Genomic DNA, 20,210 nt, shown 5'->3' with positions numbered 1-20,210 from the left:
TTTTTTTTTTTTTGAGACGGAGTCTCGCTCTGTCACCCAGGCTGGAGTGCAGTGGCCGGATCTCAGCTCACTGCAAGCTCCGCCTCCCGGGTTCCCGCCATTCTCCTGCCTCAGCCTCCCGAGTAGCTGGGACTACAGGCGCCCGCCACCTCGCCCGGCTAGTTTTTTGTATTTTTTAGTAGAGACGGGGTTTCACCGTGTTAGCCAGGATGGTCTCGATCTCCTGACCTCGTGATCCGCCCGTCTCGGCCTCCCAAAGTGCTGGGATTACAGGCTTGAGCCACCGCGCCCGGCCCCTTTGCTTTTTTTTTTTTTTTTTAAACTCTTAAAGCCGAGCGCCCCAGTCTTGTCAGGAAGTCAGGCAGTCCGGGGCGAGCCCCGCACGCAGCAGGGACTGAACCTCTGGCCACATCTCAGCAGCGGCGTCGTCGGCTGGATTCGGCAGGGGACGTTTACGTTTTAAACACAACACCCAACGCATCTTTAAAAGTCACACGCCACCAGCATTACCCAGCGAAGGCAACACAAGGGGAGGCCCCAAGTGCAATCGCCGTCCCCCATTTCCCGTGCGTGAAACGAGCCTCAGCACAGAGCGGCCGGCAGGGGGCGCCTGAGCCCGTCTCCGGAGCACAAAGACCCCCGGCCCCCGCGCGAGCCTGCGCAACCCGGGCGGGCTCCCCCATTCGGCCCAGCGACTCGGGTGAGACACATTCCAGCGAGCGCTCAGCTACTCCCGCGCCCGCCGCGCCGCCCTCACAGCCGCGTCCATTCCCTCCTCACTCTAGGGCCAGCTCCCCGTGGACCCGAGAGGCCCGTCCTGGCTGCGACGCCGCCCCGCCACCTCCCGGAACAGGGAGGCCAGCAGGCGGCCGAGCAGCAGGGCCAGACCCTCAGCCTCATCTCATCCTGGCCCAGGACCTGCAACTCTCAGCCTTCGAAACCACACCAAAGCCAAGCGGCCCCCAGGGCCTGCACTTACGGGACAGCGAGTGGGCCCCTCTGGGCAGGTACTCGAACAGCAGGGAACCGTCATCCCCCAGCACGTCGGCCTTGAGCGACAGCAGGCTGTTCTTACTCATGAGTGCAGCGCGCAGGTTGGCCACCGCGGTGGCCTGGTGCAGGGCGTCGTCCTTCTCCGGGGTGAGGGGAGGGCCCAGATAGCTGGCTTCTCCTCCCAGGAGACCCTCCTCCACCTGTGCATAGAGCTCGGCCCTCTCTCCTCGGCTGTCAGAGCTGCTGGCTTCGGTGACGGACAGGTCCGCATCTGGGGACAGAGGGACACACGTCAGAAGACACATGGGTCGTTCCCAGACTCTCCAAGTGGGACAGGCGACAAATTTACGACGTAAATGTAGCCTGAGCTACAGAGCAGCATCGAGCCCAGCCCACCCTGGGGGCCGGGCACCTGCCCCAGCAATGCAACAGCCTCCGCCGAGCCCGGCCTTTCATGCCCACCCAGGCCCCATGGCGGTGGTGGAGGATGGCTCAACTCAGAACAACGGGGGTTGCCCTCCCTGCATGAGGGGCTGCAGACCTGTTTCCAGGCCCGGTTCCAGGGCTGAGGGCCTGAGAGTCAGAGGCTTCTGGGGCGGCAGTATTTCCATCTCTCAAAGACAAGGAGAGGCTCAAAATGGATCAATGACGTTAGAACTAAATCTATAAAATTCTTAGAAGAAAATCTGCATGATCTCAGATTTGGCAATAGGTTCTTAAATACAAAACCAAAAGCACAAGCAACAAAATAAGTTGGACTCATCAAAATTAAAATGTCTGCGCTTCAGGCCGAGTGCGGCGGCTCACGCCTGTAATCCCAGCACTGTGGGAGGCCGAGGCGGGCAGATCACCTGAGGTCGGGAGTTTGAGACCAACTTGGTGAAACCCCTCTACTAAAAATACAAAAATTAGACAGGCGTGGTGGTGCATGCCTGTAATCCCAGCTACTCAGTAGGTTGAAGCAGGAGAATCGCTTGAACCCAGGAGGCGGAGGTTGCAATGAGCTCAGATCATGCCACTGCACTCCAGCCTGGGCAACAGAACAAGATTCTGTCTCCAAAAAAAAAAAAAAAAAAAAAAAAAAATTTGCACCCCCCAACCCGGAAAAAAAAAAAAAATATTTTCTCAAAAAAAAAAAAAAAAAAAAAAAAAAATTTGCAACCTATATATCTGATAATAAAAAGATTAATACTGTTAATATAAAAATGGACAAAAAATCTTACTAGACATTTGTCCAAAGATGACGTATAAATGGCCAAGATGCACATGAAGAGATGCTCAACATCACTCATCACTAGGGAAATGCAAAACACAACACGAGTCTACCACACACCACGATTCCACTACACGCCACAATTCCACCACACGCCACGATTCCATCACACACCCACTGGGATGGCTGGAAATAAAAAGGCCAGACACCGTGGCTCACGCCTGTAGTCCCAATATTTTGGGAGGCTAAGATGGGAAGATCTCTTGAGAACAGGCGTTCAAGACCAGCCCGGGCAACACAGCAGGACAAAAAATTAAATTAAAACAAAATTGGCTGAGTGTGGTGGCTCGTGCCTGTGGTCCCAGCTACTCAGGAGGCTGAGAGGTGGGAGGAACACTCGAGCCTGGGAGGTTGAGACTGTGATGTGCTGTGATCTAGCCACCGTGCTCCAGCTTGGGAGACAGAGTAAGACCCTATCTCAAAAAAAAAAAAAAAAAGGTCAGATAATATTGGCAAGGATGGGAAGAAATTAGAACCCTGGAACCTTGCTGGTAAGAGTACGACACAGTACCCTTCCTGGGGAGCAGGTCGGCAGGTCCTCACAACGTCACGTACAGGAATCACCACGTGGCCCAGCAGTTCCACGTGTAGGCATGCGGATACCCACGAGAAATGAAGACACAAAAGCCCACAGAAAACCTTGTACAGGACGCACCTAGCACTTTATTCATAACAGGCAAAAGGTGGAACAGTTGACAAGTCCATCGATGAATGAATGGATAAACATAACACGGTCCATTCCCACAGTGGAATATTATGTGGCCATGAAAAGGCTTGAAGAACAGACACAGGCCACTACACAGAGGAGCCTTGAAAACATGCACATCGGACGAAGCCAGACAGAACCACGCAGAGGAGCCTTGAAAACTGCTGAGTGAACAAAGCCAGACACAGAAGGCCACACACCATTTCATTTCCATTAAATATCCAGAACAGGCAAATCAAGAGAGACACAAAGTAGATTTATGGCTGCAAAAAGGGGCTGGGGAGGGGTCTCAGGTGAGGGCTAAGTGAGGCAGGGTTTCCCTTTGAGCTGAGGAAAATGTTCTAAATGGATTGTGCTGATCCCTGCACGACACTGTGAATATACCAAAAACCCCTGAACTGCAAACTTTAAACGGGTGAATGGTGCGTGAATCATCTCTCAACAAAGCTTCTACTTAACAACCACAACAACAACAACAGGTGACGACTTGAGTCACGGATTCAACATATTCCTCCGAGCGTCGGCTCCGGCCAGCCAGGGCTTCATGGAGGAGCCTCTCTCCTGCGGAGCTGTATGTAGGGCCTCAAAACTCCCCAGAACATGCTGAGCAATGATGACTTGCAGATATTTTCCCACAGCAAGAGAATGGATTTTCCACCGTGGTCCCTGACAGGAATCGGGATCAGAGCCACAGAAACACAGGGGCATGAGGCAGGGGGAACTTGGAGCAGGGGCAGAGGTGACGTCTGCAAACACCCCTGGAACAAACATGTACACGTCGCTCACAGACGCCACTCAGGGTGGTGCTGTGAGGTCCAGCAGCTGAGAGCTGGGCATGGCAGGTGCACAGGGCCCCCACTCAGGCAGCACACGGGGTGAGTCCAGCCTGGCAGGAGTGGGTGGGAGTCTCCGGGGATGGTGACATTCGGACCGTCGAGCTATCTATGACTTCTTCTGGAGGCCTTTAAAGGATATTTTTCCAGACTCTACTCTATTTTTCCAAACTAGACTCCTTTTTATATTTTTTTGCAAATCCCTCAATGATACATCATATGAATTGTGCATTTCTAGAACTAAATGTACAGGTTATATCCAAACTCACGTTAAGGCTTTGTCTTAGCTTGGGTTGCCATGACAGAACACCACAGGCAGGGCGGCTCAACAACGAAAATTAGTTTCCTCACACTCTGGAGACTGGGAAGTCCGAGGGTCAAGGTCCCAGCAGACCTGGTGTCTGGTGAGGCCCCTCCTGACCTGCAGACGGTGGCAGGTGAGCCCTCGGGGCCCCTCCCTGGAGTCTGGGAGCAGAGTGGGTGGTGGGTGCGATATTCTCACGAGCGTGTTCAGGGATCAGGGCCTGGCTGTGACCACCTTATCACTTCCTCCAAGGCCCTCCCCACACGCAGCCACACAGGGGCTGGGGCTCCGACACACGAGTGTGGGGGGTGCACATTCAGCTCATAAGAGGCTTCAAATAAAAATCACCCAATTTTATTTTATTTTATTTTATTTTATTTATTGATTTTGAGACAGAGTTTTGCTCTTGTCGCCCAGGCTGGAGTGCAGTGGCGCGATCTCGGCTCACTGCAACCTCCGCCTCCCAGGTTCACACCATTCTCCTGCCTCAGCCTCCCGAGTAGCTGGTACTACAGGCGCCCGCCACTACACCGGGCTAATTTCTTTCTGTATTTTTTTTTTTTTTTTTTTTTTTTTGAGAGGGAGTCTCGCTCTGTCGCCCAGGCTGGAGTGCAGTGGCCGGATCTCAGCTCACTGCAAGCTCCACCTCCCGTGTTCACGCTATTCTCCTGCCTCAGCCTCCCGAGTAGCTGGGACTACAGGCGCCCGCCACCTCGCCCGGCTAGTTTTTTGTATTTTTTAGTAGAGACGGGGTTTCACCGTGTTACCCAGGATGGTCTCGATCTCCTGACCTCATGATCCGCCTGTCTCGGCCTCCCAAAGTGCTGGGATTACAAGCTTGAGCCACCGCGCCCGGCCTCTTTCTGTATTTTTAGTAGAGACGGGGTTTCACCGTGTCAGCCAGGATGGTCTCGACCTCCTGACCTTGTGATGGGCCCGCCTCGGCCTCCCAAAGTGCTGGGATTACAGGCACTCGCCAACACGCCCGGCTAATTTTTTGTATTTTTAGCAGAGACGGGGTTTCACTACATTCATCAGGCTGGTCTCAAACTCCCAACCTCAGGTGATCCGCCCGCCTCAGACTCCCAAAGTGCTGGGATTACAGGCATGAGCCACCGCGCCCGGCCAAAATCACCCAATTTTAAAGCCAAATTTTAAATATAAATTATTGTAACAAATTAAGGTGAAAAGCACATAAAAGAAATCAGGATAAGCAGAAAGAACTCTCCCATGCTAAAAGTTGGGTTTTGGCTGGGCGCGGTGTCTCACGCCTATAATCCCAGCACTTTGGGAGGTTGAGGCAGGTAGATCATGAGGTCAGGAGTTCAAGACCAGCCTGACCAACATGGTGAAACTCCATGTCTACTAAAAAAAAAAAAAAATACAAAAATTAGCTGGGTGCGGTGGTGGGCACCTGTAATCCCAGCTACTCGGGAGGCTGAGGCAGGAGAATTGCTTGAACCCGGGAGGTGGAGTTTGCAGTGAGCCAAGATCATGCCACTGCACCCCAGCCTGGGCGACAGAGCAAGACTCTGCCTCAAAAAAAAAAAAAAAGAAAGAAAGAAAAAAGGAGCCAAAGGCCAAGAGAAAATATTTGCAAAGCACATACTTGATGAAGGACTTGGAACAAGAACACCTAGGAACTCTCACCACTGGGTAATAAAAGACGGGCAGAAGATCTGAACAGACACTTCCCCAAAGCAGGGACCCAGATGCAGAGCAGGCGCCCGATGCTCATGACCGTGAGCTGGGCCACGACACTCACTCGGCCGGCGCCTCACGGCCGCCACGACGACAGCCCAATCGAAACATGGCAGAAAGACCCGGACAGACACTTTACCAAAAAAGATCTATGAATGGCATCATCAGCCATCAAAGAAATGCAAATTAAAGACCACAGAGAGGCCGGGCGCGGTGGCTCAAGCCTGTAATCCCAGCACTTTGGGAGGCCGAGACGGGCGGATCACGAGGTCAGGAGATCGAGACCATCCTGGCTAACACGGTGAAACCCCGTCTCTACTAAAAATACAAAAAACTAGCCGGGTGATGTGGCGGACGCCTGTAGTCCCAGCTACTCGGGAGGCTGAGGCAGGAGAATGGCGTGAACCCGGGAGGCAGAGCTGGCAGTGAGCTGAGATCCAGCCACTGCACTCCAGCCTGGGCGACAGAGCGAGACTCTGTCTCAAAAAAAAAAAAAAAGACCCCAGAGAAGCTGGGCGTGGCGGCTCACGTCTGTCATCCTAGCACTTCAGGAGGCCGAGGTGGGCGGATCACCTGAGATCAGGAGTTCGAGACCAGCCCAGCCAACATGGTAAAACCCCGTCTCTACTAAAAATACAAAAAAATCAGCCAGGTGTGGTTCTGGGTGACTGTAATCCCAGGTACTCGGGAGGCTGAGGCAGGAGAATCGCTTGAACCCGGAAGGTGGAGGCTGCAGTGAGCTGTCGTCATACCATTGCACTCCAGCCTGGGCAACAAGAGTGAGAGACTCCATCTCAAAACAAACAAACAAAAAACCATGAAGAGTCGTCTCAGAATTGAACCAAATTGAACCATAATGGTTAACGCTGTTTGTGTTTGTTTTTGTTTTTACAGACAGTCTCACCACAGTGAAAAAGGTAAAGACAGGGTTTCACCATGTTGGTCAGGCTGGTCTCGAACTCCTGACCTCAGGTGATCCAGCTGCCACAATGAAAAAGGTAAGAAGTGCAGACAGATGCAGCAGCATGGGTAGGCCCAAATACACTGATGCAAGAAAGGAGCCTCACCCAAAAGCCAGCTGGAGGCCTGACAGAGGCCCTGGGAGAATATGCTGCACCTTGGAGGGTTTGGGTACATGCATTTATCAAAACTTCTCGGGCTGGGGACGGTGGTTCACGCCTGTAATCCCCAGCACTGTGGGAGGCCAAGGCGGCTGGGTCACTTGAGTCCAGGAGTTCAAGACCAACCTGGGCAACACAGTGAAACCCCATCTCTACAAAAAATACAAAAATTAGCCAGGCGTGGTGCTGTGCACCTGTAGTCACAGCTACTCAGGAGGCTGAGGTAGAAGGATCACTTGAGCCAAGGAGGTTGAGGCTGCCGTGAGCTGAGATCGCACCACTGCACTCCAGCCTGGGCATCACCCTGTCTCAAATTTAAAAACCACAACTTCTCAAAAAGTACATTTGAAGTTAGGCTCTGTGGTACCGACCTACACTCCCAGCTGCTCGGGAAACTGAGGCGGGAGGATCATCACAGCCCAGGAATGCGAGTCCCTGTCTCTAAAAAAAAAAAAGAAAACGAAAAGATGCACTTGCGATTGGCACCCGTCAGAGTGTAGAGAATTTAACTGAGAAATGGAAAGGTGTGGAGCGCTGACGTGTTTTGGGATGAAGTATCCTGATGCCTCGGCCTGCAATGAAATGCACTGAAAAATAAGAAGAGTTTTTAGTGATTAGATGGACAAATATATAACAAAGCAAACACAGGGAAATGTTAACTTGGGGATCTAGGCAGCAGGCATCTTCACCATTTCATTTTTTCAACTTTTCTCTGAGCATGAATATTTTCCCAATACAGTGTTACGAGTAAAAACAAGAAACTATCCAAACTGTACACCTGAAATCTGTGTAGTTTAGTGTATGTAATATATCACACCTCAAAAAAATAGAAAAAAGGGCCCGGCCTGGTGGTTCACGCCTGTAATCCCAACACTTTGGGAGGCCAAGGCGGGTGGACCACCTGAGGTCAGGAGTTAGAAACCAGTCTGAATAACATGGTGAAACACTGTCTCTACTAAGAGTATGAAAAATGAGCCAGGCGTGGTAGCAGGCGCCTGTAGTCCCAGCTACTTGGGAGGCTGAGGCAGGAGAATGGCGTGAACCCGGGAGGCGGAGGTTGCAGTGAGCCGAGATCACGCCACTGCACTCCAGCCTGGGCGACAGAGCGAGACACTCAAAAACAAAAAACAAAAAACAAAACAGAAAAGAGGCGATTTTCATCAAAATCCCCAGCTACCGTATGCAAACCCCCAGTGGTGAGCCCATGAGGCCCCAGCAGAGACGCCCAGGCTGCAACCCCCGAGCTGTGGCTTTACCACCTTGTGGCAGAAGGGACTCTGCAGACCTGATTCAGTTCAGGATCTCACGACGATGAGTCCTGGATGAGCCATGTGGGCCCTCAACAGACCCGCCAGGGTCCCTGTCAGAAGAGAAGGAGGCAGGGGGGTGACAGAAGTGAGGATGGGAAGGGGCAGGAATGATGTGGGGCCATGAGCCAAGGATGCCATGGCTTCCAGAAGCTGGAAGAGGCCTACAGACTCCCCTGAGCTCCAGGGGATCCAGCCCTGCCAGCTGCTTTGGACTTCAGAAAACCGTGAGACAAAACCTGCATTGCTCTGACACTAAGTCTGGTAATTTATTACAAGAGCCAGCGCACCTCGTAACCTAAAAACGCCCCCAGGTGCTTGCCAAAAGCACACACACCCATGAGCTAAAAAGACACCTGCAGGAGAGCCTCAGCCCTGAGCCCGACACCCAAACACCCACATCTGGACGATAACGGGACAGGCTGCAGCCACGCCCCACGCGCCACGCGCCACGCCCATGGGGAGGAGCAGCGTTGCTGCCGGCCTCAGCTGTGAGTCCCTCCCCACCAGGACAAGGAGCAAAGGCAGAGACGCAAGGACACCCTGCCAGAGTGGCTGCGTTAAAAGTTCAGTGTGAGCCAGGCAGCGGCTCACACCTGGGATCCCAGCACCATGGGAGGCCCAGGCCAGGAGTTTGAGACTGGCCTGGGAAACACAGTGAGATCTACATCTCTACAAAAAACATTTTTAAAAATCAGCCAGGCATGGTGGCGCACGCCCACAGTCCCAGCTACTCATGAGGCTGAGGTGGGAGGACCACCTGAGCCCAGGAGGTCAAGGCTGCCGTGAGCCGAGATCGTACCACTGCACTCCAGCCTGAGCAAGAGAGTGAGACCCTGTCTTTAAAAAAACAAAAAAACACGGCCGGGTGCAGTGGCTCATGCCTGTAATCCCAGCACTTTGGGAAGCTGGGGTTCACAAGTTCACAAGATTGAGACCAGCCTGGCCAACGTGGCGAAACCTTGTCTCTACTAAAAATACAAAATATCAGCCGGGCATGGTGGTGAGTGCCTGTAATCCCAGCTACTCGAGAGGCTGAGGTGGGAGAATCGCTTGAACCTGGGAGGCAGAGGTTGCAGTGAGCCAATATGGCGCCGCTGCACTTGAGCCTGGCAACAGAGCGAGACTCCGTCTCAAAACAAAAACAAAAAATACTCTGTCCAGTGCCGAGAGCAGAAATTTTTAAAAAATAAAACGAAAACAAAAAACAGCCATGGTGCTGTGAAGGGTGTTATTGTCTCTGTCCTAGTCACCAGCTGCTCCCCTAACAGACTGTAATGTGGTCAGAGCTGATTGCAGGTAATTCTGCTCATACCTGAAAGCAAAAACATCTAGAGAAGGTGCAGCTGAGTTCTCAAGCTTCCCAGGACAGGACTGAACAGGGGAGTGGATGAAAACAAGCCAAGCCCAGCATCTCCCGAGCGGCTGTGGGATCGGGGTGTGGAGCAGGACCAAGCCCAGCATCTCCCGAGCGAGCGGCTGTGGGATCTGTGGGATCACAGCGTGGAGCCAGATCAAGCCCAGCACCTCCCGAGCTGCTGTGGGATCTGTGGGATCGAGGTGTGGACACGGACACCCTTCCCACCCCACCCGAACGGCCGTGGGATCTGTAGGATCGGGGTCCTTCCCACCCCACTACTGACCAAAGCACATGACGCCATCTTTTGGTTGAAACCCTTCCATCCAAAAAATAAAAAGACCATCTCAAGTGCAGGAAATTTGCTTCAACAGAACCATCAGATCTGCCGTGCTACTGAAACGGACTGTGAAAGGTGTTCTGGAGGCCGGGTGGGGGCACCGCACGTTCTGCCGGGCGCCAGGAGGGCCGAGATGCCACATACACTCAGGACGGGAGTCCCCACATGGATGTAACCTCAGAGGTAACTCCCTGCCCTCCTGTGATCGGGACGGCTGAGACCGTGGGGGGTCCTCCTCCCCAACCTTCGTGGACAGAAGGGGGGAACACAGAAGGGGACAGAGCCGTGGCCCCCTCTGCTCAGCAGTTCTTGCTTTTTCCCTCACCGGAGGCAGGCCGGCCTGGTCCAAGACACAGCTCGAAGATCCCTACCCTGAGAGCTAGGACCCTCAGTCCCCTCCCGGAGCAGACAGGAGGCTTGCAGGCAGCACTGCCTACCCGGGAGGCCATCGTCCCCCATCTGGAGCTCCTGCAGTTCTAATGTACGCTTAAAAATCCCAACATGTCAAGCTCCCGCCTCACCAGGGTTCAAGTTCACGCTTACTTTACAAAACACACAGATTTTACTGTGGCAGCACCACTTAGGCATGTGTGGGGCCATTTAGTTGGGGCACCTGGGCTGTTCCTTTACCATCTTCTCATGCAGTAGCTACACATCCACTTTGTCAAGGCCTCACCAGTCACCTCTCAGGTCCTTACTGCGCTCCCTCCGCAGATGAGAAGGAGACGCCAGGGCCTGGGGAGGCATGGGCCTGCCTGCACACATGAATCTGCACATTTTAATGCTATTTCCCACAAGCTCTCACAGAAGTGAACTGCTGTAACTGAGAAATAAATTTCAAGGCATACTGTTTCTTGGAAGCTGTTAAGTTAGAATGCATTTGTCCTCCCTGCCTAGAAAATCACTCTTAAAAACAAACAGGCCCCAGGGTCACCAGGAGCCAGGATGATGCACAGAGGGGTTGGGGCATCGACATCGAATGATCCATGGTGACCACTTGACGTATGTTCTTAGAAAAGGGACTTTGTGGCCAGGCGCAGTGACTCACGCCTATAATCCCAGCACTTTGGGAGGCCGAGGCAGGTGGATCACGAGGGTCAAGAGATCGAGACCATCCTGGCCAACATGGTAAAACCCCGTCTCTACTAAAAATACAAAAAGTAGCTGGGCATGGTGGCGAACGCCTGTAGTCCCAGCTACTCAGGAGACTGAGGCAGGAGAATGGTGTGAACCCGGGAGGCGGAGGTTGCAGTGAGCTGAGATTGCACCACTGCACTCCAGCCTGGTAACAGAGCGAGACTCAAAAAAAAAAAAGAAAGAAAGAAAGAAAAGGGACTTTGTGGCCAGGCACGGTGGCTCACGCCTGTAATCCCAACACTTTGGGAGGCTGAGGCAGGCGGAGCGCCTGAGGTCAGGAGTTCAAGACAAGTCTGGCCAACATGGTGAAACCCCGTCTCTACTAAAAATACAAAAATTAGCTGGGCGTGGTCGTGGGAGCCTGTAATCCCAGCTACTTGGAGGCTGAGGCAAGAGAATCGCTTGAACCCGGGAGGCGGAGGCTGCAGTGAGTCGAGATTGCACCACCACACTCCAGCCTGGGTGACAGTGAAGCTGTGTCTCAAAAATAAAAAATTTTTTAAAAAAGGGCATTTGCTTCTATAAATGGGATGAGAATTAAACATCCTCTTCTCTAAGATAGAATAAATCTTTAATGGAAACCAACTGACCTCCACGGGATCATGATCTACCTCCAAACCCCAAGCTTCCAAATCCCAGCCTGAGGGCTCGCGCAGAGGACGCAGCTCAGGGAGTCACTGGCCGCCACGGCGTGGGCAGAAACATCCTCCATCCTTGCACAGCTCACAGCCTTGTGTCCTCATCTTAGCAACTCGGAATAATCGAATGGAAGAGTTTCACAGTTGCCTTGGAAACCCAAGGGATTTAAGACTCTAACAAAAGTACACAGCCAAAATCACTTGTTGGATTCTAAAAACACCTTCTGCTCGACAACTGCATTTAAAGCATTCAGCCCACAGGCTTAAGGAGTGCACTATTTCTCAGCGCCTGGATCGACTCTTATAATATAAAGGCCTCCAGCACGGGCACCTGCCAGCGACTTAAGCACACGCACAGCGAGGTGGCCTGGGACCAGTGGGAGGGGCCTCACTGTGCTGACGACGGACCCTGCAGCGCATCTGTAAACATCAGAATACGCCCCCCAAAGCCGGGTCTCTTGCCAGGGACCACTGCCTCCCCGGTTTTAGTTGGAGTTAGTGGAAGATTATAAACAGTCACGAGCAGATGGAAAGGCCACTGGCCCTGGCCTGCTGCCTGTACACGCTCCACATGTACGCAGCACAGAGAGAAATGACTTTCCCAAATGGTGATGTCTGGAGACATTTTCGGTTGTACCAACGGGGAACCCAAAGGCAGGTGCTCCCGGCATCTGTGGGTGGAGGCCAGGGCTGCTGCTAACATCCTGCAGTACCCAGGACAGCCTCACGATGGAGCACAACTCAGCCTCGGGCTGAGTTAAACCAACTGCTGTGTTTTTTGTTTGTTTGGGGGTTTTTTTTTTTTTCTTTTTTTTTTTGAGACAGGGTCTCACTCTGTTACCTAGGCTGGAGTGCAGTGGTGCGATCTCGGCTCACTGCAATCTCTGACTCCCTGGTTCAGGCGATTCTCCTGCCTCAGCTTCCTGAGCAGTAGGGACTACAGGCATCCGCCACCACGCCCAGCTAATTTTTGTATATTTAGTAGAGATGAGCTTTCACCATGTTAACCAGGATGGTCTCGATCTCCTGACCTTGTGATCCACCACCTCGGCCTCCCAAAGAGCTGGGATTACAGGCTTGAGCCACCGCGCCTGGCCTCAGATAACTTTTGTATTAGAGATGGGATTTCACCACTCTGCCCAGGATAGTCCCAAACCCAGCCTCAAGGGATCCGCCTGCCTCGGCCTCCCAAAGTGCCTCCAAAAGGGATTTCGGGCCTGAGCTACTGCACATGGCCACCAACTTTCACTGAACATCCTGGGTTCTCATAGCTCAGTGCAGGACACACAGCAACAACTGAGATGAGAATGAATAAAAGCTACATTGTGTCAAAGCAGAACAGCATTTACTTGCAGGTGGGGTAGAGGCATAGAGGCAAGAGAAAGGTACGCTATGATGGATAGTTTCCCTCTGGGATGATGGAAAAGTCATGATGCACAATTTCATGCGCCACAGAAAGGCACTTCGGTCAGGGACAGACCACAGATAACCACCATGGTCCCGTAGATTAGAACGCAGCCAGGAAATTCCTGTCACCTGGTGACGTCATAGCCGTCGCAATGTCCTAGCGCAACGTAGAAAACTCGGTTTAGGGTACGACACGCCAGGTGTTTATAAAGTCTGCAGCAGTGCACAGTCCTGTTCTCAGCCTTCATGTTCACTCACCACTCGCTCACCCAGGGCAACTTGCAGTCCAGCAAGCTCCGTGCATGGCAGGTGCCCTACCCAGGCACGCCGTTATCTTTTATACCCTATTTTTACAGCACCCTTTCTATGTTTAGACACACAAACACTTCCCATGGTGTCACAACTGTCTGCAGTGCTCAGCACGGTAACTAACACTCTGGCAGGTTGGTGCTGGGTCTGTAACTGGCTGCACTTTCTAGTTCTGTGACGGGCGCCCCATGGCGCTCCCAGAGCAACAGAATCGCCTAACGATGCATTTCTTGGAACCTATCCCTGTCATCAAGCAACGCATGACTTCACTTAATGCCAGTGAAATGTACATTTGAAAATGGTTAAAATGGTAAGGTTTACACTGTGTATATTCTACCACAATGATAAAAGTTAACGTATGTCGAGCTGCCTTCACTACCAGCTCTTGGCGATCTCTCAGTGACAGAGAGGAACCAGGGTCAGGAGAAGGGGCCACATTCACCCTGCCCAGGAAGCCCTCCAGCCAGGGGAGCAGGCAGCGTCTCCCACCGCGCCACCCACACGCTCAGCATCTGAGACATTTTTCAGGGCCTCCCACCCTGCGGCTTGCTGTCTTTCGTCCTTTGTCCACTCACGCCCTCCCACGTTCATTTCCCGGCTTCATCCTGGAGGAGCCTCTCCACGGGCAGCACCTGCTAGGATGCCTCCATTCCTCCTGTTTTTAAATTAAGAGACAGGGTCTGGGCCGGGCGCGGTGGCTCACACCTGTAATCCCAGCACTTTGGGAGGCCAAGGCGGGCAGATCACGAGGTCAGGAGATCGAGACCATCCTAGCTAACACAGTGAAACCCAATCTCTGCTAAAAATACAAAAAATTAGCCGGGAGTGGTGGCGGGCGCCTGTAGTCCCAGCTACTCAGGAGGGTGAGACAGGAGAATGGCGTGAACCCGGGAGGCAGAGCTTGCAGTGAGCCGAGATCGCACCACTGCACTCCAGCCTGGGCGATGAGCAAGACCCCATCTCAAAAAAAAAAAAAAAGAGACAAGGTCTGGCTCTGTCGCCCAGGCTGGAGGGTAGCGGCATGATCACGGCTCACTGCAGCCTGGACCTCCTGGGCTCAAGCCATCCTCCTGCCCCAGCCTTTGGAGTAGCCGAACTACAGGCACAACACCACACCCAACTCCAAACACCTTTCCTTGACTTGGGCCACAGCCTGGGGAAAAGAGCAGAGGCTAAATCCCCACAATTATTATTAATATTACATGCCCAGCACCAGGAATAGTGGCCAGTATTCAGCAAACATTTAATATATTATTTACAAATCTGGAAGACACATAAGGGACAGCCATTCAGGTGGTGACATCCAGCTCCAACAAAGCTAAGCTCAGAGCCCCTTTGCAGTAGGTAATAGGCAGGACCCAAGGGGAGACCCTGTATCATGCAGTGTAAGAAAAAAACATCAGCCAGGCACGGTGGCTCACGCCTGTAATCCCAGCACTTTGGGAGGCCATGGAGGGGGCGGATCACCTGAGGTCAGGAGTTCGAGATCAGCCTGACCAACATGGTGAAAACCCGTCTCTACTGAAAATACAAAAATTAGCCTAGCCAGGCGTGATGGCACATGCCTGTAATCCCACCTACTCAGAGGCTGTGGCAGGAGAGTCACCTGAATCTAGGAGACAGAGGTTGCAGGGAGCCGAGATCACACCACTGCACTCCAGCCTGGGCAACAGGGTGAGACTGTCTCCAAAAAAAAAAAAAAGAAAAGAGAAAAGAAAAGAAAACCAAGGAAATAAACCCAGTCTGTTGGCTTAAACAGGCAGAACCCACAAGTGTTAGCAAATACAAAATCCACTTGCCGGGAAAGGCTGTTTCGTGGCTGTAACATCTCAGGTCCCCAGGTCAAGGACAAAGCTAAGGCACAAAGGACAAAGTACATTCATATAGTGTTTCCATTCAACATTCACTACACCAACAGTGACCAAAGGCAGAAGTCTCGGGATGAAAAGCCTGGAGCTGAAGGCCACCCCTGGCAAGCAGCCAGTTGAATTACCCCAGTTAGGGCTCACGGAAGGGTCCCACAGGCCAGGGGAAGCAGACCCTGCAGGCCACACCCTCACCAGGGCTGAGGGGTCCCCTCCTGGTATCACCCACCCCCCGGCTCACATCCCTTTGGCTTCGGAGGAGCCCAGCCCAGGCAGCCCCTGTGTGTGGGTGACACCAGGGCCACGCTGATGAGGACAGATACACAGGGTCTCCGAGGACCCTGGCGATGTCCAGGCCTTTGAGATGCATTGGCTGCATTCCCTGTGGTCACAACAATTTCCTGTAAAAGGAAGTGACCCTAGGAAGCCACCAATGTGAGCCTGGACATGTGTCACTGCATCGCCACAGCGCACAGCCGTGAGGCCTGGACACACGGGGACAGCTGAGCCCCTGTAACAAGCGAAAGGCTTACTTGAGTCTCGGCTGCTGAACGGCCACCCCGACGTCGGCAGGAAGGACGGCACCGGGGAGCCGGCCCGGCTGTCATCTTCCACCTGCTGTGTGATGTGCCGGACGGTCTCTTTGTTTTTCCGATTCTTCCTTCGGCCCGTGGGCTGCCAGGCATCGCCAGCACTCTGCTCCGAGAAGGAGTTCTGCACTGCCCCGTCCTTGGCAGAAGGCAGCTCACTCCCTCCGTACTGAGACGGTGAAACCTGTTCTTCCTTGATGCGCAGAGGCCCATAGCCCACGTCTCCGGGCCACAGAGACTGCGAAGAAACGTCATCGGGGCCGTCGGCCTTGGGCTCCTGATCCTCTTTGCCGTAGCTGCTCCCTCCGTCGTGACAGCTGGCGATGGCCGAGTCTCCGGAAGAATTGGCAGGACTCGTTCGCCGTGCCAGCCATGGGGAGATGCTCCTCCCGGCCATCACGGCCGAGATGAGAGCTTCCGTGCTGCTGCTGGACGAGGCACCAATCTCAAACTCCGCAAGCTCGTCTGAGGCGTCTGACTTGATGCTGATGTCCAGTGCAGCCTTGATGAAGTCATGGCACGCTTGCACGATGTCCGTCATCTGCAGGAAGCTGGCGGCTGACATCACCTCGATGACATTCCTGCTGGTGAGCGCCAGGTGTGCGGAGTACATGAAGTCGATGATGGCCTTGAAGCCCTGGGCCGTGACGATGTCCAGGTGCGTGACCGTGGCCTGCTCCGACGTCTTCTGCACCTGGCAGTAGAGTGTCTTGAAGTAACGGCTGCTGCCCAGCAGGACGTTCTTGTGTGCCTTGAAGACCTTGCCCTCCACAACCACACAGACGTCGCACAGGACACCGTGCTGCCTCTGCTCGTTGAGCTCCCGCAGCAGGTGCCGGTAGTGGGACGTGATTTCCATATCTTCCTTTCGGTTGTTCATTTGGAAGCCCTGGTGTCGCCTCTTTTACAGACTCTGTGGAGGTAAGAACAAGAGTTACCCAAGCTCAGCACAGGCAGAGGCCATGAGACGCAGCCCGGGAGACGCCGGGCGGGGGGCGGGAGGAGGGCCATGCGGCACAGAGCATGGCCAGTGGGAGAAGGACCCACCGGAGAGCCCACCCACAGGTGTGCAGCAGGGGGCCTGTGTCTCTGCCTGAAACAGGGCAGCAAACGCCGGAGGGCACCAGTGCGTCCAGGGTAGGACGTCTGCCATGCGTTTCCGTGCTGGAGGCTAATGGGATTCTGAACAGAATCCCACACACAGCAACTCACATATCCCAGAAATGATGACAACACCCAGCCATGGCTGAAGCAACTCTTACCCAAACTAAGAAGCTGGTTAAATGGCCCACACTGTGGCCATCCCTCACGCTTGAAGAAACATTCTTAAGAAAAAAGAATAAAACTTCCTACACAAAAACCCCACAGAATAAGGGTTTAAAGCATTCATAGCCTTAGTCCTGAAAGTTTCCAAAACTCTGAGCTCAAACCAGCTCACATATTCCGGAAGAGGGAGGCTTCCTGGCTTAGGGCTGGGTCGCTGCCCAGCACCGGGACAGGGCTAGAGGGAGCTCAGGCCTTGAGGATGCCAGCACCCCGGACGTCTGAGACATGACTACGGTCTCTGGGTACCCCTCATCAGAAGACAGCCCTGCCTCACAGAGTTACGGGAGACGCGGAATCGTTTCTGAATCGGGTGCACCCTGCCCCACAGTCTCTCCTGTCTCTCCTTAGACTCAGGGATGTGAGTCCTCAGCCTCTTCTCGTCTGCTGGGGCCACTCTAACAAGGGGCCCTTGCCTAGGAGGTTTAAACAACAGAAACTTATTCTCAGGTCCAGAATCAGGATGTCAGCCGAGCTGGGGGTGCCTGTTCCAGCCCCTCCCCGAGCCGGCATTCTGAGGACGCATCGCACAAGCTCTGCCTCCATCTCAACACGGCTTCTCCTGGGGTGCATGTCTGTGTCCAAATGTCGCCCTTTCACAAAGATGCTGCTTGTCCGGGAGTAGGGTCCAGCCCCATGGCCTCGTCTTAATTAATCACATCCACAGTGACCCTGTTTCCAATAAGGTCACATTATGAGGTCCTAGGGGGCTAGAACTTACAGACGAATCATAAGGAGACACGCTCACCCCACAGCCCTGCCTGGGAAGGAAACAGTGGTTGGGTCTCTCCTGTTACAAACTCCATTTTCCAGCTGCATGGGGGACCGGGCCGGAGCCGGAGGATCGGCAGTTTTGTATCACGCGCTCCTATGCTCCGACTTGTTACAACCTTCCCTTAGTCATGACAGAATCTTTTCATTTTCTTTTTTTTTTTTTTTTTTTTTTGAGACGGAGTCTCGCTCTGTAGCCCAGGCTGGAGTGCTGTGGCCGGATCTCAGCTCACTGCAAGCTCCGCCTCCCGGGTTCACGCCATTCTCCTGCCTCAGCCTCCCGAGTAGCTGGGACTACAGACGCCCGCCACCTCGCCCGGCTAGTTTTTTGTATTTTTTTTTTTAGTAGAGACGGGGTTTCACCGTGTTAGCCAGGATGGTCTTGATCTCCTGACCTTGTGATCCGCCCGTCTCGGCCTCCCAAAGTGCTGGGATTATAGGCTTGAGCCACCGCGCCCGGCCTCATTTTCTTTTTATTATTATTATTTATTTTGAGACGGAGTCTCACTCTGTTGCCCAGGCTGGAGTGCAGTGGCACGATCTTGGCTCACTGCAACCTCAGCCTCCCAGGTTCACGTGATTCTCCCACCTCAGTCTCCCAAGTAGCTGGGACTACAGGCGCCATCACCATGCCCGACTGATTTTTTGTATTTCTTAGTAGAGACGGGGTTTCACCCTGTTAGCCAGGATGGTCTCGATCTCCTGACCTCATATCCACCCACCTTGGCCCCCCAAAGTGCTGGGATTACAGGCTTGAGCCACTGCGCCTGGCCAACAGAGTATTTTCAAACATCATCAGAAATAATCCTTAAAATACCTTTTTTGTTTTGTTTTGAGACAGAGTCTCGCTCTGTCACCCAGGCTGGAGTACAGTGGTTTGATCTCGGCTCACAGCAACCTCTGCCTCCCGGACTCAAGCGGTTCTCCTCCCTCAGTCTCCCGAATAGCTGGGATTACAGGCACCTGCCACCACGCCTGGCTGATTTTTTTGTAATTTTAGGAGAGAGGGGGTTTCACCATTTTGGCCAGGCTGGTCTCAAACTCCTGACCTCAGATGATCCACCCGCCTCAGCCTCTCACAGTGCTGGGATTACAGGTGGGAGCCACTGTGCCCAGCCTAAAATGTCCTGAGGAAAGTAATTATTCTCCCATTTCACAGGCTGGGAAGATGAGGTAGAAAGCTCTGCCTTCAGGGTCCTGGGCCATCCCCTCCTTGGATGGTGCAGGGTCCCCAGGCCCCCACAGCCGGTGTTGCCTGCTGGGAGATGCGCTGCAGAAGACCAGGCCCAGCCTCCCCTTCGCTTCCTCCCCACTGGGCACGAGGGCTGTTACGGCAGTGACCGCTGACCATTACAGGCAGGGTCTCCAGCCCCTGTGACACCAAGACCAGGCCCCCGCCTGACTCCAGCTGCCTCAACGCCGGCAGAGAACAAAGGGCCCATCCTGCCCCACACTGGCCCCGGGCTTGAGGGCCGGAGGCAAACGCGTGTGGGTGCGAGCAGCAGAACAAGGGGCAGACAAAACGTTCGGAGAAGGCTGTGGGGAGGAGGTCATGTGCTGAGGCCGCCAGGTGGTTCTCGACCGGAGGGCATGTCGGAGCCCCAGGAGGGCGGGGCAGGCCCAGGGGTTTGGGGAGAGCAGGGCAGCAGGTGCCCCACCAGGCGCAGCTTCACCCGGATTAACTAGGCATCGGGCAAGTGACCAAAACACACTTCAAACCCAGGAAAACAACCATTCAGTCCCGAAGCTGGGGGGTCCACAAGTGACACCTGGCTCTGGGCCACGTGATGGGAACCATCAAAAGCTCCAGGCACCCTGTATTCAGGCTAGGAAGCTGAACGATCATATTTAATTTCCTACATAAATAAAATGTCTCTTCATTCATCAGGAAAACAGAGCCTGTAAGAATTAAGGAGAACAATGAAAAGAAAAAAAAATGCCAGAGATTTTATAGAAGCAGCGGCTGCTGCACAACGTTCACACTTCTACATAAGTTCAACTGAAATCAAAAGTTCTGAAATGCATTATTATTCAATCAGAGCAGCTTAAAATCAGTTATATACTCAGCGATTTTATAGTTAAAAAAACAATAAAATTTTCATTTGGGAAAAAAGTTATCTGTTCACTAAAAGGAAAAAAGTAACAATCTTTTGCAGTGGCACGATCTCGGCTCACGGCAGCCTCCAACTCCTGGGCTCCAGCAATCCTCTTGCTTCAGCCACCCGAGGAGCTGGG

At 53.3% G+C, this 20,210-nt stretch overlaps 2 protein-coding genes across 2 annotated transcripts in view; one reads left to right on the top strand and one right to left on the bottom strand.

Annotated features, from left to right (window-relative positions):
- SLC2A4RG (SLC2A4 regulator) overlaps positions 1-704 on the top strand; it is a 3,198-nt gene extending 2,494 nt beyond the window's left edge. The window contains exon 6 of the mRNA XM_025398120.1: positions 629-704. Coding sequence (XP_025253905.1) covers positions 629-704 — 76 coding nt within the window. The remainder of the gene's footprint in view (positions 1-628) is intronic.
- ZBTB46 (zinc finger and BTB domain containing 46) lies at positions 556-16,793 on the bottom strand. Its single transcript, XM_025400002.1, has 2 exons — positions 15,825-16,793; positions 556-1,264 (listed from the first exon to the last, which is right to left on the bottom strand). The coding sequence occupies exons 1-2, from the start codon at positions 16,759-16,761 to the stop codon at positions 897-899; spliced, it is 1,305 nt and encodes a 434-aa protein (XP_025255787.1). The 5' UTR covers positions 16,762-16,793; the 3' UTR covers positions 556-896.
- Positions 16,794-20,210: the final 3,417 nt, after the last annotated feature.

Source organism: Theropithecus gelada, chromosome 10 (assembly GCF_003255815.1).
Source record: "Theropithecus gelada isolate Dixy chromosome 10, Tgel_1.0, whole genome shotgun sequence".
Taxonomy (NCBI): Eukaryota; Metazoa; Chordata; class Mammalia; order Primates; family Cercopithecidae; genus Theropithecus; species Theropithecus gelada.
The sequence above is the reverse complement of the archived record's forward strand: the minus strand, read 5'-3'. Positions and strand labels throughout refer to the sequence as shown.